This window comes from Nyctibius grandis, chromosome 1, assembly GCF_013368605.1.
Source record: "Nyctibius grandis isolate bNycGra1 chromosome 1, bNycGra1.pri, whole genome shotgun sequence".
Taxonomy (NCBI): Eukaryota; Metazoa; Chordata; class Aves; order Nyctibiiformes; family Nyctibiidae; genus Nyctibius; species Nyctibius grandis.
In genome coordinates, this window is record NC_090658.1 from 109,094,227 (window position 1) to 109,119,556 (window position 25,330).

The window sequence follows — 25,330 nt, forward strand, 5'->3', positions numbered from 1 at the left end:
AACAACCTGGACATAGTTGCCCTCTCCTGAAGGACAAGAGAATTAGTCCATCCCATGCCAGGAGGCCACTGTGGCAGAAGATGTGTTTAAATTATTACGGCAAGCAGATTTCAGAAGTGTAAGTCCTAGGCTTTAGTGGCAGGTATATGCCAGACCTGCCAGGAGGATCGTGCACACTTATATCCGACAGGGCATGTGCTGAGGGACCCATGCTGCAATTGCTGATGAGGTGCTGATCCATCCCTGGGCTGGACATGATTTAAGCATCTTACACCACCCATATCATAACTTACTGATGAACACTACCCCACCATTGCTGTATTAGGCCATTCCCTTACATAAACAAAGCATTACTTCAGGCTGCTTTGCTTCTATCAAATCCAATTTAACTGCTCTTTAACATTTTGTTGTTGTTACAGAGTGTTAACAACAAGGATAAGTTAAGAAGGGTCAGAAGGATGATCCAGGGAACTATAGGCCTGTCAGCCTGACCTTGGTGCCAGACAAGGTGATGGAACAGATCATCCTGAGTGCCATTACACGGCACATGCAGGACAATCGGGGCATCAGGGCCAGCCAACATGGATTCATGAAAGGCAGGTCCTGCTTGACCAACCTGGTCTCCTTCTATGACAAAGTGACCCGCTTAGTAGATGAGGGCAGGGCTGTGGATGTAGTCTAACTAGACTTCAGTAAGGCATTCGCCACTGTCTCCCACAGTATCCTCCTAGACAAACTGGCTGCCTGGGGCTTGGATGGGTGGACTCTTAAATGGGTTAAAAACTGGCTGGATGGCCGAGCCTAGAAAGTGGTGGGGAATGGGGCAAAGTCCAACTGGTGGCCGGTCACTAGCGGTGTTCCCCAGGACTCAGTTCTGGGGCCGGTGCTCTTCAATATCTTTATAGATGATCTAGACGTAGGGATTGAGTGCACCCTCAGCAAATTTGCAGATAACACCAAGCTGGGTGGGAGTGTCGATCTGCTGGAGGGTAGGAAGGCCCTACAGAGGGATCTGGACAGGTTAGATAGATGGGCCGAGACCAACGGCATGAGGTTCAACAAGATCAAGTGCCGGGTCTTACACTTGGGCCACAACAACCCCATGCAGCGCTACAGGCTGGGGGAAGAGTGGTTAGAAAGCGGCCCGGTGGAAAGAGACCTGGGGGTGCTGATCGACAGCCGGCTAAACATGAGCCAGCAGTGTGCCCAGGTGGCCAAGAAGGTCAATGGCATCCTGGCCTCTATTAAGAATAGTGTAGCCAACCAGTCTAGGGAATTGATCATCCCTCTGTACTCAGCACTGGTGAGGCCGCACCTTGAATACTGTGTCCAGTTCTGGGCCCCGCACTTCAAGAAAGATGTTGAGGTGTTGGAGCGAGTCCAGACGAGGGCGACCAAGCTGGTGAAGGGTCTGGAGGGTCTGACCTACGAGGAACGGCTGAGGGAGCTGGGGTTGTTTAGCCTGGAGAAGAGGAGGCTCAGAGGTGACCTTATTGCAGTCTACAACTACCTGAAGGGAAGTTGTAGTGGAGTGGGAGTCAGCCTCTTCTCCCAGGCAACTAGCGATAGGACAAGAGGACATAGCCTCAGGCTTCAGCAGGGGAGGTTCAGGTTGGACATTAGGAAGAATTTCTTCTCAGAAATGGCCATTAGACATTGGAATGGGCTGCCCAGGGAGGTGGTGGAGTCACCATCTCTGGATGTGTTTAAGAAAAGACTAGACATGGCACTTAGTGCCATGGTCTAGTTGACATGGTGGTGTCAGGGCAATGGTTGGACTCGATGATCCCAGAGGTCTCTTCCAACCTGGTTGATTCTGTGATTCTGTGATAAAAACAGAGTATATCTTAACTGAGGTTAACTCTGATTAACTATCACTTTAAAACAATCATCTGCTCTCAGTGTTGGCTTCATTTTCCATCAAAACAACAGATAAAACAGTCAATATGAATTCATTTCTGTAAGAATTACACAGGATTCAGGATCTAAAGAGTAATTTATCATTAACCACAAGGTGGTGTAAAAACAATCCAGAAATTATAGAAATGTGTATTCTGAAAAAAAGGCCCCAGTCTGTGCTTGACCACTCCAAGCATCAGAAATGTAGGGGTGTAAGAACTGCAAAGTTGTCTCCCTAAAATGAAGAAGCAGAATGGCAGATACCCAATTAACTTTCCAAATGGATATATATATGTGCTCATCTCAATCCCATCCCTATAGACTTGCTCTCTCATAAGAAACAGCAAAATACAGCTCTTTATGAGGTTTTCCTGTTTGTGAGGGTCTCCAAGGTTGACAAAACAGAACATGACCTTAAAAGTCTCTAGAACAGATAGGAGATTCATGAATGGGTTGCTTCTTTAGCCCAAAAAGTTCAATGTCTAAAAGCAACTGTATGACAGAAGTTAGTGATGGATTGAGAATTAATTTTCTCAGGGAGAACAAAAGAAAGAAGTTACTTACTGAATGACTGACCACACTCCTACAACGTCCTTCAGTTTTATGAAGAGTAACAAGGTACTTACAGTTATTACGAACATACAGGTAACAATTCTCCAGTCCAGGCACTTTCTGATATTTAAGAGGTCCTTACAACTCTACCCATTTTCTGGAAGTCAGTGCTTTGAAAGCATTTTACAATTCCTTGCTATGATCTCTAACCTGACTCCCCAGAAGATAAATCAAACCAGCTTAGATAGCCTAGTATTCAGTGGATTGCTTTCAAATCCACTGAGTTGGAGAAGGAGTTGGAGACTCCTTCCTAAAGGGATCTGAGGGCCCAATATGCAGAGCTGACCCCCATCACAGGGAGGTCTGCAGCCTGCCTGGAGCCCGAATCAGGGATATCACCAGGAAACTCCCCAACCTGGTGAAGGCCACAGACTACTACCCCCTGCTGATCTTCCAGACAGGTGGGGAAGAAGCTGCATCCCGTAGTCTGAAGGGGATGAAGAAAGACTACAAGGCCCTAGGACAGTTGGTGAAAGAGTCTGGGGCACAAGTTGTTTTCTCCTCCCTCCTTCCATTTTCAGGTGATGACGTTGTTTGGAATAGTAGGATTCTCTCTATTAACGCCTGGCTACGAGACTGGTGCTACAGGCAGGGCTTTGGGTTCTTTGATAATGGCTGGTTTTACAAGACACCAGGCGTGGCAGTGATACATGGGAAAGGTTTATGTCATAGGGGCAAAAGGGTTCTGGGACAGGAATTAGCAGGGCTCATTCGGAGAGCTTTAAACTAGATTCGAAGTGGGATGGGGCTGTAGCTGGGCTTGCACCACTGGGGCAACGCTCTAGTGTTGAGGTAGACCAGGAGGCCTCCCATCCCCCTGGGGTGAAATCGGTGTGCCCAGCTCGCTCCCTGAAATGCCTGTACACCAATGCGCGCAGCATGGGGAATAAACAGGAGGAGTTAGAAATCCGTGTTCGGTCGGGGGGCTATGATCTAGTGGCAATTACAGAGACTTGGTGGGATGCCTCGCATGACTGGAATGTGGTCATGGATGGCGATGTCCTGTTCAGGAAAGACGGGCCGCTAAGGAGAGGTGGTGGAGTTACTCTTTACGTGAGTGAGCAGCTAGAATGTATTGAGTTCTGTCCAGGGGCGGATCAGGAGCGAGTTGAGAGTTTGTGGGTGCGAATTAAGGGGCAGGCTGGCAGGGGTGATACTGTTGTGGGTGTCTATTACAGGCCACCGGATCAGGATGAGGAGGGTGATGAGGCCTTCTACAGGCAGCTGAGAGCAGTCTCGCAATTACAGGGCCTGGTTGTCATGGGGGTTTTCAACTACCCTGATATTTGCTGGGAGGCCTACTCAGCCAGCCATCCCCAGTCCAGGAGGTTCCTCCAGTGCATTGATGATAACTTTCTGATGCAAATGGTGGATGAGCCAACTAGGAGAGGAGCGCTGCTGGATCTTATCTTCACTAACAAGGAGGGTCTGGTTGAAGTGGTGAAGGTTGAGGGCAGCCTTGGTTGTAGTGACCATGAGATGGTAGAGTTCAGGATCTCATGTGGCAGGAACAGAATAGCTAGCAGAATCACAACCCTGGACTTCAGGAGGGCCAACTTTGGCCTTTTCAAGCAATTGCTAGGGGAAATCCCATGGGACAGGGTACTAGAAGGTAAGGGGGCCCAAGATAGTTGGTTAGCATTCAAGGACTGCTTCTTCCGAGCTCAAGATCAGAGCATCCCAACAGGCAGGAAGTCAAGGAAGGGTACCAGGAGACCTGCATGGTTGAACAGGGAACTGCTGGGCAAACTCAAGTGGAAGAAGAGGGTGTACAGATCATGGAAGGAGGGGCTGGCCACTTGGGAGGAATATAAGTCTGTTGTCAGAGGATGTAGGGAGGCAACTAGGAAAGCTAAGGCCTCCTTGGAATTAAACCTTGCAAGAGAGGTCAAGGACAACAGAAAGGGCTTCTTCAAATACATTGCAGGTAAAGCCAACACTAGAGGCAATGTAGGCCCACTGATGAATGAGGTGGGGGTCCTGGAGACAGAGGATAAAAAGAAGGCGGAGTTACTGAATGCCTTCTTTGCCTCTGTCTATACTGTTGGAGGCTGTCCTGAGGAGCCCCGGACCCCTGAGGCCTCAGAAGAAGTCAGGATAGAGGAGGAATCTGTCTTGGTAGATGAGGGCTGGGACAGGGACCAATTAAGCAACCTGGACGTCCATAAATCCATGGGCCCTGATGGGATGCACCCGCGGGTGCTGAGGGAGCTGGCGGAAGTCATTGCTAGGCCACTCTCCATCATCTTTGCTAAGTCGTGGGCAACAGGAGAGGTGCCTGAGGACTGGAGGAAAGCGAATGTCACTCCAGTCTTCAAAAAGGGCAAGAAGGAGGACCCGGGGAACTATAGACCGGTCAGCCTCACCTCCATCCCCAGAAAGGTGATGGAACAACTTGTTCTTGGTGCTGTCACTAGGCACATCAAGGATAGGGGGATCATTAGGGGCACTCAGCATGGCTTCACCAAGGGGAAGTCATGCTCAACCAACTTGATAGCCTTTTATGAGGATGTTACCCGGTGGATAGATGATGGTAAAGCTGTGGATGTGGTCTATCTCGATTTCAGTAAAGCGTTTGACACGGTCTCCCACAGCATCCTCGCAGCTAAACTGAGGAAGTGTGGTCTGGATGATCGGGTAGTGAGGTGGATTGTGAACTGGCTGAAGGAAAGAAGCCAGAGAGTGGTGGTCAATGGGACTGAGTCCAGTTGGAGGTCTGTGTCTAGCGGAGTCCCTCAAGGATCGGTTCTGGGACCAGTTCTATTCAATATATTCATTAATGACTTGGATGAGGGAATAGAGTGCACTGTCAGCAAGTTCGCTGATGACACAAAACTGGGAGGAGTGGCTGAGATGCCGGAAGGCTGCGCAGCCATTCAGAGGGACCTGGACAGGCTGGAGAGTTGGGCGGGGAGAAATTTAATGAAATATAACAAGGGCAAGTGTAGAGTCCTGCATCTGGGCAAGAACAACCCCATGTACCAGTACAAGTTGGGGGCAGACCTGTTGGAGACCAGCGTAGGGGAAAGGGACCTGGGGGTCATAGTGGACAACAGGATGACCATGAGCCAGCAGTGTGCCCTTGTGGCCAAGAAGGCCAATGGCATCCTGGGGTGTATTAGAAGGGGTGTGGTCAGCAGGTCGAGAGAGGTTCTCCTCCCCCTCTACTCTGCCCTGGTGAGGCCGCATCTGGAGTATTGTGTCCAGTTCTGGGCCCCTCAGTTCAAGAAGGACAGGGAACTGCTAGAGAGAGTCCAGCGCAGAGCCACGAAGATGATTAAGGGAGTGGAACATCTCCCTTATGAGGAGAGGCTGAGGGAGCTGAGTCTCTTTAGCTTGGAGAAGAGGAGACTGAGGGGTGACCTCACTCACGTTTATAAATATGTAAAGGACAAGTGTCATGAGGATGGAGCCAGGCTCTTCTCAGTGACATCCCTTGACAGGACAAGGGGCAATGGGTGCAAGCTGGAACACAGGAGGTTCCACTTAAATATGAGGAAAAACTTCCTTACAGTGAGGGTGACCGAACACTGGAACAGGCTGCCCAGAGAGGTTGTGGAGTCTCCTTCTCTGGAGACATTCAAAACCCGCCTGGACGCGTTCCTGTGTGATATGGTCTAGGCAATCCTGCACCGGCAGGGGGATTGGACTAGATGATCTTTCGAGGTCCCTTCCAATCCCTAACATTCTGTGATTCTTTAATTCTGTGATTCTGTGAAATCTGCTATTGGAAGTGTACAGGGTTATTGGGTAAGAGCTACACAGCACATTTGTTTAATGCACACTTTGAAGAAAGTTGGGCAGTATGGCAAGTCACATAAGGTCCTGATTCTCCTTTTGTGCCAGGTAATACTCAGGCTGAGGATTATCCTGGAAACTGTCTACTTCCCTGTATGCTAAAATCCCTAGTTTTCCTGAATTGCACTGTAAAATGCATTGAGTCAAGACCAGTTAGAAACTGCATTTGAAGTACCCAGGAGGCAAGGTGTGGTCTCTCCAACAATTGTTCTTGTGTCATGATGGAGAAGGTGTTTTCCAACCTTTACAAAGGTCAGATAAAATATGCATAGAGTGCATTTAGATAGCATGAAGTGTGAGTGCAGAGCTGTATCTGTCCCAAGGTACTAATACTTTTTGTGAAAATTAAATTGCCCAGATTCCACATAAGGTTCTGAAGTGCTAATGTTTGTGTGGGTAATATTCCCCAGGCAGATACAGCTGTTTAAAATGCATATATTCATCCATCTGCCTAGCATAGATTTTAACACAGGAGTTAAGAGTGAAATAACATTTTTGCTTGAATTGGAATACAATTCAGTGCATGTCAAGAACAAGAAGCAGAACATAGTAAATTACACCAAGTTAAAGTTGCCTCCTTTGAATTCAAATGACAAAATTTTCAGTGTTATGGCTATATGACATCAAAATGTGGAAATCCTCTACAGGATTACCATCCTGTGTACTGATTCTCCAATGAGACTGAATGTGACTGATTCTTTGTGTTTGGCTGGGTTTTGTTTTTGCTGGAGAGGGGACCTCTGTTAGGAGGCGGCCTCTTCCTCAAGCTCACAACTATTGCAGCTTATAGGGGACAGCAACTGACAGGTCAGAAGGCCACAGACCATTTCATTTGGGGGCTGCTGTTTGCATTTCAGCGAGGAAAGGAGGGTAGAAGTACACCGTCCCTGCTACCTATACTCTCACTAGTACCGCACACCTGCGAAACCCTAGGAGCTGCATTTTATGACCTGCTCATCCCTATACAGCGGAAAGGCCCTGCCAGAGGCTGGCCTGCGCCACAATGCCTCTGCTCTGCCGTGCTTCCACCTGCAGCCAGGGAAAGGGCAGGCCTCGCTCGCGCTCTCTCCAGATTAAATCATCTTAAGCCTTTTGTGCCTAATCGAACTAAAATAGCGCTGCACTGACTGCACAGCGTCATTTGTTAAATGAGAATAGTTAGAAGAGAAGGTTCATTCCGTTTTTAAGCTTTTTTTTTTTTTGTAGCGCTGCCCCCCCCCGCCCGGGGGCCCTCCTCGCCTGCCGGCAGCAGGTGTCACACTGCCCCCTGCTGGCCCTGCCGCACATTGCTGCCGCTGCAGCCGCCACCCGCTCCCGCTGTTAATTACAGGCACCTCTTCAGCGATGACTCAACGAAACAGAAGAGGGCCCTAGTAAAAGGCAAAATATGGCCAAACTTCGAGCCTTGTGTAGGTGAGACTGTGCAGCCACATCACACTGATAGAGCTCTGGAAAAATCAAACTTCCTTCCCTGCTCCTCCTGCCGTCCAGCCCCCATCAGCTCACCTGCCTGCATGCAGAGGGGCGAGGGTCAGGGACGCCCCCCCCCCAGGCAGCAGCATACCACTGCCCCCGCTGTGCCCCAGCAAACGTGCTGTGAGGGAACATGTTATAGCTACTCACAGCTGCATAAAGCTAAAAGTGATTCCTTTAAGGAGGCATCACTGTAAACAAACAAAAAAAAAAAAAAAACCAACAAAAACCTGTTGGTAAACAAGTAGCTCTCATGAGACCCCACCTGGAGTACTGCATCCAGCTCTGGGGCGCCCAACAGAAGAAGGACATGGAGCTGTTGGAGCAGGTCCAGAGGAGGGCCACGAAGATGATCAGAGGGCTGGAGCACCTCTCCTATGAAGACAGGCTGAGAGACTTGGGGCTCTTCAGCCTGGAGAAGAGAAGGCTCCAGGGAGACCTTCTAGCAGCCTTCCAGTACCTGAAGGGGGCCTACAGGAAAGCAGGAGAGGGGCTTTTTACAAGGGCATGTAGTGACAGGATGAGGGGTAATGGTTTTAAACTGAAAGAGGGTAGATTTAGATTAGATATTAGGAAGAAATTCTTTACTGTGAGGGTAGTGAGACACTGGCACACGTTGCCCAGAGAAGCTGAGGATGCCCCTTCCCTGGCAGTGTTCAAGGCCGGGTTGGATGGGGCTTTGAGCAACCTGGTCTAGGGGAACGTGTCCCCATGGCAGGGGGGTTGGAACTAGATGATCTTTAAGGTCCCTTCCAACCCAAACCATTCAATGGTTCTATATGATTCTAAGTGGCAGCAACTATGAAATTCAAAATGTTATGATTTTTAATTACTAAGATATACACTAAGGCAGCAAATATTTTGCACCTATGCTATAAAGCAACAGACCATCCTCATCTTGACTACCTCTGATATAGAAATTTTTTCTTGTATTATTTGCATATCCTTAGTTAAATCAGGTGGGTTAAAGAAACACATTTTAAACAAACCCTCACATTCTCAGACATGTATCCATCACTTCAACTACTAGTAGCTTTCCCTCAGAGCATTCCTCACAGTCTCCTCTGAATCACTTATCAGAAGTGAGATGAAAGATGAGATGAACCACTACCCCAGTGCAGGCTGGCAAAGTCTCTTCTCCTATAATTATGCAATATGCAAAAAATATAAGGAAACTCCAAACCCCTTTTCTTTACTGCTCAAGGGACACCTTGAGCTCAAGCTCCCAATTGAAGAAGCCTAGAAGAAGCAAGAAAGCAGCACTGTATGATAATGATAGCACTGAATGCATGCAGAAAATGTGGTAAATTGACACAGAGCATCATAAAAATATGAGACGGAGAAATGAAAATGATCTGGTTACTGTATAGGTTTATGGGCCCTGAAAGACAGCAAACAGTGGGGGAGGAAATTGTGCCCAGTTACTACTTTAAGATGACAAGGTGATGTTCTGGTGTTGGTGCCTCAAGAATTTTTCCACTGGGATCAAGAAATACTCATAGGAATAAATATCACACTTGCATCAGAAGGAAAAGTTCACTCCCCAAGCTTCACTGAAGCTCTAGAATGGTAGCCAAGAAATTCCAAGGCCGTTCTGAGTGGCTGCGGATCAGATGACGTCCAGCTCAGCACTTTGGTATGAACAGCTGAGAAGAGCCCAGAAGTGGATAGGTAGAAAATCCCAAAGTTTCCAATTTCCAGAAAAAAAAAAAAAACCTCCAAATATATATATATGCACAAAGATATGTATGGAAGACCCAAAGTTAATTGATATATGTTTGTATAAAAACATTAATAATATATATATTTTAACCAATACCTATACATCCATTGTTTTCAATACAAGAAGTACCTAATATTAGTAATGCACTACCAAAACGTTCTTCCATTTCCTACATGTTGATTTTCTGTCTTTTGGGACAGAAAATACAGCTGATGGTCAAGTTTTGAAATAAAATAGATTAGTACTAAATAAATAAATTTAAAGTTAGACATTTTAATTTAATAAACTGCATAAATCTATGGTAAATAGATAATAATTATGGGTCTACAATCCCCCAGTATTCTTTTAAGTGGAGAAGGGTAACCTGTGGGAGAGCAGCAGGACATCTTTAGGTAGCAAAAAGATCATACTGCCAGACAGAATGAAAGAGAAATGGAGCAACAGTCTCTGAAGATGGCAGCTTGGTTGAACGTAAGGTATTCTGTATAAATATGTATAGGTCTGGGCCTAGTAAACAGTGGGTGATGATGGGTGTGTGTGGGAACCTGAGTGGGTGCCAATAAACGACTCTGTGATATGTCTGAATAAATATGGCTGGGTCTGAACACTCCCAAAGCTGACTGTGGATGGCGTCTACATGACAGATAACCAGCACAAGAAAGAGAAAAAAAGCACCAAGGGGATGTAAGCCATTAATACCCTTCAGCCTGATGGTTACAGATGCTCAGAAAGCAGCATCAACACTGATTCTCATTTCTTCAAAAAGCCATTTACTCCCAAAATGTCACAAAAGGAACCTATGTACTGCATATCCAGCATCTGGACTCACCAAGCAGCTGCTCATGGACACTAACCAAGGGAAATAAACACAATCACAGTCACTCACTGACAAGAAGTTACCAAAGTTTCATCTCCTGACTGTCACTCACACACATCCAAAGGAGAGCATTTTCCATTTTCCCTGCTGCAAGGGAGAGGATTGCAGGAGGACAACGCATTTTTATCTTTTAATCTCCTGCTCTCGCCTCCAAAAGTAACATTGGTGGGAAGAATCAGCTGTGTTGAGACATCTCATGGATACAGAGAGGAGTCAGCAAGTTACCCATAGCCTGGGGGTAGAACACTGCAAGCATCCTAGAAGTACTCATAAGTACTGCTGCTCTTTGAGAAGCATCCATTTAAAAGCAACAATATGGTGGTTTTTGCCGACAGCTTCTGTACAGATATTATTCTCCCATCCTGAGCTATGGAAAGGTGGACAGTTGGGCTGGACTTTGTTGCAGAATGACAAAGGCAAGTACTCCTTCCCAAAAGCAGAAGGAATGATGCACTTATTTTCTGTACTAATGCCACAAGGCTGTGCTCAGGGCTGCATCCACTGCTGACAGATGGAGACAGGGTAGAAGATTAAATGTTTGGCTAGCCAAGTGTTAGCCACAAATATTCCAGCTGCTTCAGCACAGATGATGCTCTTGTTCCGGAGAAATTAAAAGGGTTTTTTTTGGGTCTATGCTCTAAATATTAATTTTCTTTTTAAATACCACAGTCTTGTCCTCATTTTTCTTTGGGTTTTATATTTTTTAAAAAAGCTTGTGCCAAGTCACATGTAGCATGCAATATTTCAGTTGTTTAGGACAGCATGGAATTAGTTTTGGGAAGCTGTTCTAACCAGGCATTTTCTATACCACAAGGTTAATATCATTTTGAAAAATAAAATTAATTAAATTAGAACCTTTTTAAAAACAAAATTGATACTTCCTTACTTTTTGGAGAAAAAAAATGGAGATGTAAAAGTAAACAGAACCTAATATATAATAAAACAAATACTGATGACTGGGTATCCTTGCCCTGACCAGCTAAATTTTTGCTTAACTTAAAGAGCTTCATCATGGCAGGAACATAAAATACACAGACAATTTTCTACTAAGAAGGTATAATCCTAATAAGCAATGAACTACCATTCTTTCAGCTATTTACCTCTTCTTTTCTATCTTCATGTAGGTTGCTGGAGTTAAATAATAGAAATATCTAATTTTTCATTTAATTTCCTTGATCTAATATTCAGCTACTTAGTGAACCTTCTCTAGCCTAAATATGAGTACCAGCAGAGAAGTGTGCTGAATTTAACAACTCTCTTGCAGCCTTTGTGTGAATTTTTAATTGTATTTGATAGAAAATACTTTGTGTAGAGTATAAAAACCTGTCATATTCCCCAGAACAATCTACCTGTTTATATGCAATACATGTACTCCATATTTGCTTTCAATTCTGTACTTCACTGGATCACTTGCAGGGGTAATCAATTCCTCATTTTTGTACCTGAGAATCAAGAAAAAATTAACTCATTAATATCAGCTACTATTCACTGCATTGATTTAGATTTTTACATCCAGATATTATTTATTATCATCTGAGCTCTCTCTATAAATCTTCTCTACCTGTATAGAGTATTTTCCAGTATGTATGGATAGATACCCATTGGGCCATGAAGGCAAAGGGGGATCATCATTGCAGTAAGAAAGCGGAAAGAGAAGATGTGCAACCAAACCAGAAGAGCAGGCAGTGAAGTAGAGAGAAGATGGCATGTGACTTGAACCTTCTGGTCCACTAGTCCTGACACAAAATGGGAAGCAAACTTTGTCTTGGATCACAGTAAAGCACTTCAGCACAAACAAGGGAAGCGGCTATAGGACTGTGCCTCAGGTTAGATCTTCACAGTTCAGCCTGGGGCTCTCACATACACAGGACAGCACTTGACTGGAGAGGAGGGCAGCTTCAGGGATGTTACACTAATGTCCACCTCAACAGAGGCTGACACGAAGTGAACACGGGTACAGCCCATGACAACAATGGTGCTGTGCAAGTTTATACAGACTTAGCAAGTAGCCTGTGAGCTCTGTGTATTTTCCCATTTGCTACTTCATCATCAGGCAACTCAATGGCCAGAAAGGCTGAAATGCCTTCCACAGTCTGCCTTCTGAAATACTCGAGTTTGCTTCTCAAACTGCACAGGGCTGTTCAGCAAGCTGTCCTCCCACTCCTTCCGCTGCAGTATCAACTGCTATGATCCAGCACATCTATGAGGATTATAAAGGGGTTTTAACATAGCCATTATGTATGTGACACTTATCTGTTATGCCATCACTTCCAAATGAAAAAAGCTTAACAACATTTTTTGAGGGCTAGGAAAGGCCAGTGATCTTACCATTGTACAACAGGTGTGGGAAATCCTTGTACAGTGAAGCAAAGGCTCACAGACATCTTTTCCCAGACAGTGTGAGACCTCAGGCGCACTAGAATTTCCGGAGCTTGACTTATACTTTCCTCAATAGCGTGTCTTTCCAGAGCCATATTTTCTTCTACCTGTTAAATACAGGAAAAGAAAAGAAGCGTCTAGCACCAGACTCAAATGGGGTAGAAGATCTAATCTTAAATCCATAAAATTAAAAGATGCTAAATCACTATTGGTATTTGACACACAGGCTGAAATTTCAGTTTATCTTATGATTCTGCTTGGATAGGAAACAAAATGTTCAGCACTGTACCATCCTTTGTATAGCAAGTTTATCCAGATGTTCTCTAGCACGGTGCCTGGCTGTGTGAATCTCTTTTTCCAAAGCAGACAACTCACTGGCAAACCGGATCCTTTTCTCATCACTTGCATGAGACTTTTGTTCATGAGTCCTGTAGGACAAGAAAAAATACCAGGTAAGAGTAACTAATATGAAGCTTTAAAATTGTCATTCATACACATTAGGCAACTGAGGGCTCTGAAACCATATCAGCAAGATGTAAAATCTAATTTAGGAATTATGCTCAGAGTTTATCTGCATATACTAAGTAGCATGTGAAGTGTATATGAATTTTCCTTCATTTTCTTTCCCCCTGTATATGTGATGCCATAGCTTCAGGTCTTGAAATCTGGCATCATCACATTGATATGGTACCCCAGAGTCTTAGTCCTCTGGTAATCAAGATCAAGAACCTGCCTGGCTTTCCTCTGGCCCCTAATTTTCCTTCCCATGGACACAAGAAGGCAGAGGAGTGAAGGCATGTTCTGTGCCTGTTCACCCCCTGAGAAGAGTTGGGCCTTGCTTATGGTGTGCCCTTGACTCCAGCACCTGGGAAGCTCTGCTAGTTCCATGGGCTGTATCAGCTGACCTCACCTGAAAGATACAGATCAAGGAGTTCACAACGGTTTGATGAACCACTGCATGCAAAAAAGCTGTCCTTGGACAAGGGTGAGGGGGAAGTATTACAGAAACTACCAGGAAAAGACAACATTTTGAGAAATTTGTGGATTGTTCCCTGAAAATCTAACTCCATAGATTTTTCAGAATTCCTAAAAAAAATCAACTCATAAATGTTTTCAGGAGGAACTAGCTCAAGCTCCTGCATTCATGCTGATACTGTAAGCAGGCTATGCTACTCTTTGCCTTGCCAACAGGACAAAAGAAGGGAGCTGAATATCAGAAATTTCTAACATGGCTGTCATCATAGAATATGGCAAGACTCTTAAAGCATAACCCAACATGCCAAGAAGCATATGAGAAGACTTGCATGAAATTCAGTGAACAGTAGATCAAGACATTGTTTGTCTGATATTTTAAAAATATTTCTTTGTACCATTTCAATGTACTTCAAATACTAGCCTTGTTCTGCCACTTATTTTTTTTGTAATGATAAAATTTAAGACAGTTTTTTAAAAAATCAGAGTATACAAATTAGTTTGATTTTCCTAGAACATTCTGTTTCTAGGATATATATTTAAAAATAATCAAAGTGCCAGAACCATACAGATATATATGATTTTTGCAACACATTTTCCACAAACAAGGCAGAATTCATTCTTGTAGTGTAAATTCTCTGTCTTTGGTGCAGTCACTGTAGAGCACAGCAGAGCAGAAACAGTCATATTCACTAACAGGAATATTGCCATCAGCACATTTACTATAGGACTTCATATCAGGGCTGTAACTGAGACATAACAGTAAGCCCTCTTGATGTATAGGAGAGTACTCAAAATGTTTAAATTGATTCAAACCAGAAATTCAGGAATAGTCGAGTAGATCTGTTCAAAACCAAGTTTGGGATCCCAGGCAGATTCTAAATTATTTTGGTTTTAAAACTGTTTTCAAGGGTCAGAGTGGGGATTAGGGGAAAAACTCTGGCTTGAAATATGAGATTGAAAGTGACACTCAGTCATTTAGTATTCCAGCCAAAATAGATTAGTGAAGAACAGTGACAGAGTTGCCTCTGGTCTTGTCAACTCTGAAAAGAGGCCTGGCAAAAGAGCGATACTAAATGGGACCAGAGCCATTACATAGTTCAGATGGGACCAACAGAGCTTTACCTTTTTCTGGATTCTTGTATTGCTTCATGAGCCAAGGTGCGTGCCCTCCTGGCACAGAGTCTACATGTCGTTTTGCCCAAGCCAGATGATTCATAATAAGCAGCCTGTCTGGAAGCAGCCCTTCAAATATAAAAGACATTTTTATAACCCAGCAATTCTGGTAAGACATGAACTCAAAAAAAGTCAAAGAAATTACTTTAAATGAGCTGAATATCATGACTGAGCACTGTTCAGTGAGAAACCTACTTTGCATTTCTCACTAACTGCACTAGGGTGCTGATTCTCACTTGTCCTTCAAGGGCTTAATGCCCATCATCTGTCACTGAGGATCATTAGGCATTTTATTTCATTCAGTTCTATTAAATTTATACTTACCTCAGTCTCCAATCATTCAAGTGCTATGATAGCACTTCAGTGAACCACAAGGGTACCAGCCTGTCTAATACACAAATCACATAGAATCCCTATAACATTGTCTATTGCTAAATATTCCTGCCTTTCTGTACTTCACATAACCTTCTGCATAAACTCTCTTTCATAAGGGAAGCTGGACAAGCTAGACAGCTACCTAGGCTAGCTAGGCATCCCAATTACTGATGAGGGAGGATAATGATTCTTAAGCAACTGAGATTGAAAGCTCCAAGCTTTGAGATACAAAGAACATATATCTTGTGGCTAAAACTCTGAGATTTCACATGAGAGGAGTTAAATCTTTATTTAATTTTAAAAAAGGAAACTGAATGACAAAAACTATGATTAAGAATAGCCAACTTCAGGAGAAGGAATATCCTTGTGTCATATGGAAGAGTGGGTAAAAAACTGTCTCAATGATTTACAATAAATTTCATGGCAATTTCTCTTAATTCAGAGTTTCAAATGGAGCCTAAAGGGAAGAATAGGACAGATCCTGAGCTAAAAGGTCTGTGCAGGTGAGTTGCAACATAGCTAGAAAGTCTAGCTCTGCTGGTGGGAGACTATAGACAAAGAGCATCCCAATGGAAGGAAGTGGAAAACTACCATTCTGAATAAATATCTTGATTCTAAGACCTGACTACACCAAATAGAAACCTCTCTATGCTCCACATGTGAAAAACTTGGCACTTACTTTCTTGCTGCATATTCCTCAAGTACATATCTTGTCTGAATGTTGCGATAGGACTGATCAAAGTGCTTGTGCCTCCTCTGGTAAAATGGCACTGCTACTGACGACATACTTCAGTTTGTTACAATCAGTAATTCCTGCAGAGAGTGAAATCACATTTAGTCATATATTTCAGACACTTAGGTTTGATATTTTTACATACATACACATATGTGTGTACATGTACAAAGGTATAAAATTCCATCAATTTATGACAAATAGAGCAATCAGTGATATACATGGGCACCTCAGGATGTGTTTTATCAGACACACAGTGAGCCATGGAATCATAGACGATAGAGCTAGAAGAGAATTTGTTGGATCATTTTCCTCTTTGCAGATGTCATTTAACACCTCCATAGAAATTTCCAGGGATGGAAATTTGACAGCTTCTTGGCCATTTTTAGGTGTTTCAGCTATCCGCTCTTCAAACCTTTTACTTTGTCCCTTGTTGCAGTTTATGCTCACTGTTTCTTGTACAGTTCACCATGACAACAAAAAATAGACCATATTCACCCACTTTTGCAGCAGCCTGTTGAAGATTTTGTTCATATGTCCTTTCAGCTATCTATCTTGTTTAAACTAAAAAAAAGCTGGCTTATCCAATCTTTTCTCATGGGTTATTTTTTTTAGACCTCCAGTCATTCTGGTTGTCTTCTTGTGGACTTTCTCCAAAGCATGGAATAGTTTGATCAGTATTTGGATAGAAGGTTCTCAGGAACATTCAGGAAGCTCCCAGAAGCAATGTGGGTGGGAAGAGCATGTTTACCACTGAGTTGGAGTTAAGCAAATTCCCAACCATGGTGATAAAATAACCTCGAAGTGCCCACATCTCTTTAGGTTCATTAGAAATATGATAACAGCTTCTTGCAAAACTGGGGAATGTCACCAGTCGTGTCCTGAACAGGTGCCAGCTTGCCTAACTACAGTCTGCTGAGTAAGTCCCATTTACAGTCTCAGCTGGATGTGGGGTTCTTTACTCCTGGTCCACTTGGTCTAAATGGCAGTGAGAGATTCCAGGGGGCAACCGAACAGCCAACACTATCTCCAATAGATGGCTGCACTTCAGTGACAAAGGAAACACTTTCCCAATACAAAGTCTATAAAGCACCTTGGGTCAAATCCTTAAGTTTTCAGTCAGGCAAATTCCTGCAGTAACATCTAAGTTCCTCCTGAAAGGTAAGGAGAGTGCTCCCATTGTTATAAACCCATGTGGGGCACAGCCTGTCAGCTGCACTCCAGAAGCTGGGGCACAGGCAGAGGCATGGCCTAGTACTCACCTTGGGGCTACCCATGGGAAGTGAAGTAACACTAGCTCATCCAGGGGCCATGTTAAGAGGGTGTCAGGGTCCTGGGGGCAGCAATGGAACTGACTGGCCCTGCCCAGCCTCCTCCAGGGCTCGCGCCACCCTGCCCACAGCCCAGGACCCCACTTCAGCCCCCGAGGCCATCAGTCCTGCCCCAGCAATGCTGCAGCAGGGCCAGTTTCCAGCTCTTCACAGCCCAGCCTTGCGTGGCCATAGGCCCCACCAAGAAGAACCTGCCCATGATGGAAATCCTTGGACCCACACCAAAAGTCTGCATTTGTCACAAAAAGTCCCATAAGTAGGCAGCCTCACGACATATATAAAACGAAAGCTCAAAGGGATGTCAATAGAAATCTTATAAACTCATTTAGATATGACATGAGCTCCTCTTATTTGATTTCAAAGTCACTGGTACTGACGAGTTTTAGGCTGTGTTCTGTTTCCTATCAAATACCTGGAGATACATGCTTTGGGGACAAAAAAAATGAAAAATACTCACGTTAAAATTCAATTAATAACTGTTTCAGGGAAAAAGTGGTTTCTGGTAAAATGAGATCTAGTTCAAAATTGAAGAAATTCAGTCACTACTTCATTGTCAACTTTCAAATTCAATGCAATTTTTTTTGTTTCATTAATCTTTTCACTGTGTGAGAAGTACATGCAATCAATGTACTTTAACAGAATATTGCTGAAAATAGGTTTCTAAATGTTTATTACTTATTCTGAAAGCAATGATATTTTTTGTCACATAATGGAATTTTTATTAGTATCATATTTTGAAAAATCATTTTGCAAAATCCCCATTTGAGAATGGGAAGCAATGATAAAATTGTTGAAAAATTAGAGATATTATCAAGAGTTTTGCGTGAATTTTGAAAGTTTTGTTTGTTTACATTTTTTCTAATTGTATTACTAGCCAGATTGTATATGCAGAAGAAATCATTTTCTACATTTCATTGCAGCAATTTATTCTTGAAAAATGAGAGCTAGATTTCTTATACAACATGGCATATTTTTAGAAAGAAGCAGCTAAGATGATTCAATGAAAGACTGCAATTCTTAGTTTAGCAAGTCACTTCATTTCATGTGTGTGTTTGGCAATTTTGCCTGAACTGTACAAAATTAAACCCAAATTAATTGAAAACCCCCCGTGTTTTATAGGTTAAGAAATTAAACCTTTAAACATGGTAAAATACCTGTAAATACCATATTTCCAGCATATAGTATTTACCAACAAAAGGAAATGCTAGCTATTGATTAAGTAGTGTAATAAATTCCAACTGTGTCTGATTGTTAGTTTCACCTATTCAAGAGCTGAGTCAGATGCCCCCAAGTCATGATGTTTTCACATCAGCTAGTTTTACTTTTCCAAGAAAAAAGTCTTTGCAGGAGAAGACAGTAGGTATATTTAATAGCAGATATATCTTATTAAAAAAAAGTCATGAGATCTAAAGAGATGACTTTTTACAATTTATCACCTGATAGCTGCATCTTCTGCATAACCTATAGTTACCTTTTCAATCTTTTTTCAAGAGATATGAGAATGACAAGTCACACGTTTAGGAATGAGAGCTTTAAGCAAAACACCAGATGCTGCAAGACAAAATAGGTTTACAAAGTTCTATGGGACATTAAAGAAATACATTAACACATTTCTAGAGTAATAAGAAAGTTAACATGACCCAAGTTAGTACAGCACGGTGCAGCACCTTCAGAGATGTTAGCTAAGTTATGTGCCCTTGTATCAGAAATAATGTGGCCAGCAGGACTAGGGAAGTGATCATCCCTCTGTACTCAGCACTGGCGAGGCCACACCTCAAATACTGTGTGCAGTTTTGGGCCCTACACTACTTTCACTACAAGAAAGACATTGAGGTGCTGGAGCGAGTACAAAGAAGGGCAACGAAGCTGGTGAAGGGTGTAGAGCGCAAGTCTTATGAGGAGCGGCTGAGGGAACTGGGGTTGTTTAGTCTGGAGAAAAGGAGGCTCGGGAGAGACCTTACTGCTCTCTACAGCTACCTGAAAGGAAGTTGTAGCGAGGCGGGTGTTAGTCTCTTCTCCCAAGTAACAAATGACAGGATGAGAGGAGACAGCCTCAAGTTGTGCCAGGGGAGGTTTAGATTGGATATCAGGAAAAATTTCTTCACCAAGAGGGTTATCAAACATTGGAACAGGTTGCCCAGGGAAGTGGTAGAGTCACCATCCGTGGAGGTATTTAAAAGATGTGTAGATGTGGTGCTTAGGGACAGTCCAGTGGTGGACTTGGCAGTGCTAGGTTAACAGTTGGACATGATTATCTTAAAGGTCCTTTCCAACCAAAACATTTCTATGATTCTCTGCAATACTGAGCTGACACGGACCTATTAACTCATCATACAACACATTGTCTTAGTTACATGAACACAGTTACACAGACCCATGAGCAGCCTTGGCTTCTCCTAGTTTTGGTATCTGTACATGACATTATGCTATACCTGCAGACATCAAATACTGGTTTTCTTCCTGCTGTCTAACTGTGTGACCATTGTGTATACGACATTTGACTTCCCCCTTAGTTTGTACGTTAACCGGACAGTTAATGGTATAATGTTCCTTCTTTTCTATTTTTAATTGGCCCTTTCACTTAAATGAATGTGCAAAGGGCGAACCCATAGATTAAGCTGACTCAGCTGTTAAGTGCTACTCATGTTTACATGTGGCCCAGTTAAATAATTCTGTGAATTTATCAACATGCCATTTATGTGTTGCTATGTATATAACTCCCATTGAGATCTGACATATAAGGGTTGCAGCGTAATGGCCATGTGTCTGGATGGATCACAGTCTGGGTTATTTTTGAGATATGAGAAAACATCTTTCCCATTTACAGTTCAGCCTTTTCCACTAAATGTAAAACATTTTAATTAGCATACCTTGTTCTATTAATCAGCACCCAGGGTTTCTCTAAATTTGGGTTCAGATATTTTTCACATTTACCCAAACACCCTTAAAATAGAAAAAAAAAAGCATAGCCATCCACTCCCAGCCTCCATACAAGCAATTAGCTGAGATTGTTAGCAGCCAGACTCATTTTGCCTTCTGTTAACACAGAGGGGAGCTGCCTGGCAACAATTCCAAATGTAATAATCTTCATCAGTTAATTACAATGATGCTTGCAGAGTATGTATTTAATACTTAATAGTGCTGCAAAGACGAGTATCTGAAGAGTAAAATCACAGCCCCACTGTAAAGCCAGTTTCAGCAGCCTACAGAGCATGTAGAGTATCTTGAGTTCATGGTAAGAGAAGTTTCTATTGTCTTCCTAGGAATAATGTACTGACTGTTTTCACAGTTTTCCACTGATATGCACTTATGTGAGATGTTTGAAATATATACTAATATTTAGCCAACCTACCACTAATAGAGATAGTTAGATAACATTATATGCAGATGTAGTGATAGGACGAGGGGTAACGGTTTTAAACTGAAAGAGGATAGATTTAGATTAGATATGAGGAAGACATTCTTTACTGTGAGGGTGGTGAGACACTGGAACAGGTTGCCCAGAGAAGCTGTGGATGTCCCCTCCCTGGCAATGTTTAAAGCCAGACTGGACGAGGCTTTGAGCAACCTGGTCTAGGGGAAGGTGTCCCTGCCTGTGGCAGGGGGGTTGGAACTAGATGATCTTTAAGGTCCCTTCCAAACGAAACCATTCTGTGATTCTATCATTCTATGACATCTTAGCCTCACTGAAGTTATTGATTTAGGTGAACCAAGATTTTATTACCGGCAGTGGCTGGAGACCTAATTATACTGTCATGTCAATTGGTGGAACTGACCCAACAGCAAGATGCAGATAGTGCTCTGGCAGAGGTGTAGAGGAAAAAAAAAAAACATTTCCCAGGGGGAAACTGAAAAATTCAACAAAAAAATGCATAACTAAGCCAAGAGAAAGATAAATTAATTTTCTGGATAATTGTAACAAATTAAAAAGTAAATCTAAAGTTTATTTCACCACATTCTACTGGTATGTGACTGCAAGAGTTACAGAGAACTTGCTGAAATATATGGCCCATGTGTCAAAAACAACCCTTGGAACTTCACCCACGCAGATCTTATTAACTTCCCTGGATTTCAAAAAAAAGACACAAAGTTACAGGACAAGATGGTCCTAAAACACAGTGTTTCATCTGACCTTTACTTCTTTGGTGGAACACAGCACCATTGTACTCCTACTTTATTATTATTATTATTGTTGTTGTTGTTATTATTATTCCTGTTTATTTCTATGACCGTAAATGCTGGGGACAACAGCAGGACCTAAATGCCACCAATGTATGATCTGTATGAACCACTCAGAGGACTACTAAACCCAAACAAAAAAATATTTATTAAGTCAGGCAGCATGTCCTTAAGGATTAATGACATAAAACACAAATGAATTAGACTGTTCAAATCAGTTTACACAAATATACATTTTCACATGCTTAGTAGCATGTATATAACAATTTATACTTGGTTATGAGTAAAAGGCAGTTCCCAAGCCAGGATATGCGTAGTTTCATGCCGTAGTAATACTGTTCTGAATAGAAAGCAATAATCTAGGACCACGTGACAAGCGGCCACATTCTTGAGCAGAGAAGCCAAGGGTCTGATATAGACATTGTTAGTTTGATAAGTGAGTTAATTTAAGATTTAAAGGACACGCAGTAAATTCTAGCATGATCATTCACACAGCCTCAGAGAGCAGGCACACAACCAAATAAATTGATGGATGGAACTGACAAATGCCATGGGAAAGAGAACTTGGTTGTGCTCACCATAAATAGACAACTTGCATGCCTAGACACAGGAGGCTCCTGTCATATGCGTTGCACTATACAGCATGTACTTTCTCTGCCTGACCTGCCAATGCTACACCATGCAACATGCACTTTCTTTGCTCATCTCTGTCCTTGTCCATCTGCAGAAGTGCCAAAAACAATTTGCAGGTTCTTGCCTGCCCTCACGTAGCCTATCCTCCTCATTCTGGCTGAAAGATCAGTACATCCTGCTCCTATGCACATATCCTCATTCTTGATCTTCCTCTGTATCTCAACTTTCTCAAATATCTTTGACCATATGTATTGAATTGAGGGTTTGTCCTGTTTTTCCCATGGCGTAGGTATTGTTTCCTCTGCCTGTCTGTAGTCCTGTTTGTTGTTCTCCACATTGTTCAAAGTTAAGCGATTTTAGGAAGCCCTGTTTTGCCAATTTATACTTCCGTGGTATATTAAAGGCCAAGATATTTAGCTGATAAAATATATTTAATTCCATACCACCTATGTACCACAAGGAAAGATAAAAGGGGAAAAATGAGAAAAAAGACAAAAAAAAACCTTCTAGTCATCAGTTGCTTCTAATGACCAGTTTAAAGAATTACCACATTGCCTCAGAAAACATGTGGTCCTTTCCAGATATTTATGTCAATCCTGTAGAAATTGCAGCAGATAATAACATAAGAACATTTTCCCCTGGGAAACTTACTTTGGTGGAAATCTTGTCAAACCAGCATGAATCATTATGCAGCTCATAGACACTGATGTCTAAACCAGAATGGGATGTAGAGGGTCTAGTAACATCTTCCCCATTTCGGTAAGAAACTTTTAAAACGCTATTATGTCTCTCCAGCCTTTTATCTCTGTGTGCATCTGTGTGTTTAGATCTTACACAGAAAATTACATTCTGTGTAGGACAAAAATGAACTTAAAAAAACACACAATCTACTGTCATTTTAAGATGCTTCTGTCTTTCCCATTGAAGAGTTTTTTTTCTTCTGCATAATAAGAATTCAGTTTTAACTTTTTTGACAACAGAATACAAATGCTTCTGAAATTAAAAAAGTATATGTAATTCCCATTTGCTTGGGATATGGAATTCCAGACATTACTCAGCAAGCTCTGAGATTCCTTGTCTTTCCTTTTCTGATGTCTTTAGCTACATCATAGCTGGTCTTGCGTTTTACTGATCATATTTCCTTTGTATGGGAATAGCATTATCCCAGTTTCACAAATTGGTTTTAAACAGAAAACTTGTGGACAACAGATTCAATCTGGTTCAAATCATCCCCAGAAGTACATGCATTACTCTTCTCATTAAACCTAAAAAAGGAGTTCTCTCATCAATTTCTAGTCATCTGAATGTCCAGCAAAGCAACATTTTCAAGCAGCTGATAATGCTGGCCATCATAGATGGGTCTATGTTAATATTTTCATATGTTTGGAATGAGTAGACTTTTAACATTTCACTACATCAAGTGATTCTGCTTACAAAGACATACAGGTAGATTAAGTGGTTAAATGCAATCATTTGGCTATAGCACATGTATTATTATTTATAATGCACGCCTTGAGCCTGCAATAGTCCCTGAATGGTTTTCTTCACCCTCTAGCCATAACAGTTAGTGAGGAGGCCGTTTGAAATATACCACGGGTGGTCATGGTCATGGTCATAGACACAACCCTTGATGGAGTTAACCACCAGCTATGCTCTGCAGCAAATAGGTATGAGGCAGAGCTGTAGGTACTCTTCCCTCAAGTGAAGTCATTGTTCTGGAGGGCACCACCAGTTCCAGCATTGTTGTGAGTCTAAAAAACATAATTTTGGCTTTTCTATGACTGTCGTGATGGAAGGGAGTGCAAGCCCCCAGTTTGACTTCTCTTGCCATTTCCTTATTACAAGCTAAAGTGTATATAGTCCAGGGAGAGTACTTCTGTAGTCGTTTTCTTATGAATTCATGATCTTACATGACTGGGAAGTAAATTAGGCTGAATTTGGCCACATTGACTTGAAACCTTGCCATTCTAATGCTCCAAATGCACGAAGAGTCACAACATGTTCCCATAAAGTTTTAAGATTTCCCTTCACTTGGTGAGTGTACTACATCCCTTCAACTGGACAGCAAGGAACGTGAGACAGTGAGATCACACTCACTTTCAGTGAGATGAAAGTCAGTCACTTCCCATCATCTCAACCTTCATTATCCTTCATTATGAAACCTTCATTGGCTCACAGGTATTATCACCATACAGGTGTAGTTTCAAGAGCATGAACACGATTTCCCAAGACTCTATCAATCAGTGGTATGTAGCTGGAATTTTCATGTGGCACAGAACACATCACGTAGCCTAGAGCAATACAGACACCAGAAATGCATCTTCTGAAGACATATACTTGAAAGTATGGTAGGCAAAAAAAAAAAAGTAGAATTTTTTTGTCCCAGCTACACCCTATCCTTCAGCATGTCAAATAGTTTTGCCAGCTACTATAGGATTTGATGCTTAATTATTACGCACATACTTCAGATAAATCATGTTTTGTCTCTTTATACAACATAAGCACGCAAGAAAGTGGCATTGCCAATATATGTGCAATTGGAGAAGCACATATACCAACACAGCTATGGGTTGGTATAACACAGTTCTTTATATGCAGCAAGAATCAGAGGAAATGTAATACATAATAAAATCAAGCTGACTATGTACATAATAAAAAAATCCTATTTTACATTTTTGTTTCTCTTTTCATAAATCAATCTGTGTCCTGCATATTGTTTGTTTTCCCTGAGGAAGGTAATTTATTTTTTACAGAAAAGCACCCAACACCCTCCCACAATCACTCTCATTTGTTCTGAACAAGAAAAACCTAGATGAAAAATGAACTTACCAAGGGATATAGAAAAATTGCAAGGCAGAGAGGAAGACCAGCCTTTCCCAGCTTAGTACACTCTGGCTGGGGAAAACAAAAATAATTCCCCTCTCTAAAGGCTACTGCCCCTTCACTCCCATTTAAGGACAGATGCAATGCTATATTTAGAACTAACCAAGTGATTCTCCCGAAACTGAGGTCAGCCTAATCGGTAATAAGGGTGAGATATAAAGGCAGAAGGAAAGCCCTACCCCATACGCAGCTTTATACTGTATTTTAATAAAAGGATAGACCTCATTCCTAAAAAAAAACCACAGTTGTTTATGTTAAAAGTGGGGTTTCTTCTCCCAGCAACACCA

At 42.4% G+C, this 25,330-nt stretch overlaps 1 protein-coding gene across 3 annotated transcripts in view; it reads right to left on the reverse strand.

Moving 5' to 3' along the window:
• MYOM2 (myomesin 2) overlaps window positions 1-25,078 on the reverse strand; it is a 92,243-nt gene extending 67,165 nt beyond the window's left edge. For all 3 annotated transcript variants that reach the window (XM_068406711.1, XM_068406726.1, XM_068406720.1), the window contains exons 1-6: window positions 24,990-25,078; window positions 15,964-16,097; window positions 14,859-14,978; window positions 13,051-13,189; window positions 12,711-12,868; window positions 11,732-11,824 (exon numbers count right to left, since the gene is read on the reverse strand). In XM_068406711.1, the coding sequence (XP_068262812.1) occupies window positions 11,732-11,824; window positions 12,711-12,868; window positions 13,051-13,189; window positions 14,859-14,978; window positions 15,964-16,070 (617 nt within the window). In that variant the 5' untranslated portion in view covers window positions 16,071-16,097; window positions 24,990-25,078. The remainder of the gene's footprint in view (window positions 1-11,731; window positions 11,825-12,710; window positions 12,869-13,050; window positions 13,190-14,858; window positions 14,979-15,963; window positions 16,098-24,989) is intronic.
• Window positions 25,079-25,330: the final 252 nt, after the last annotated feature.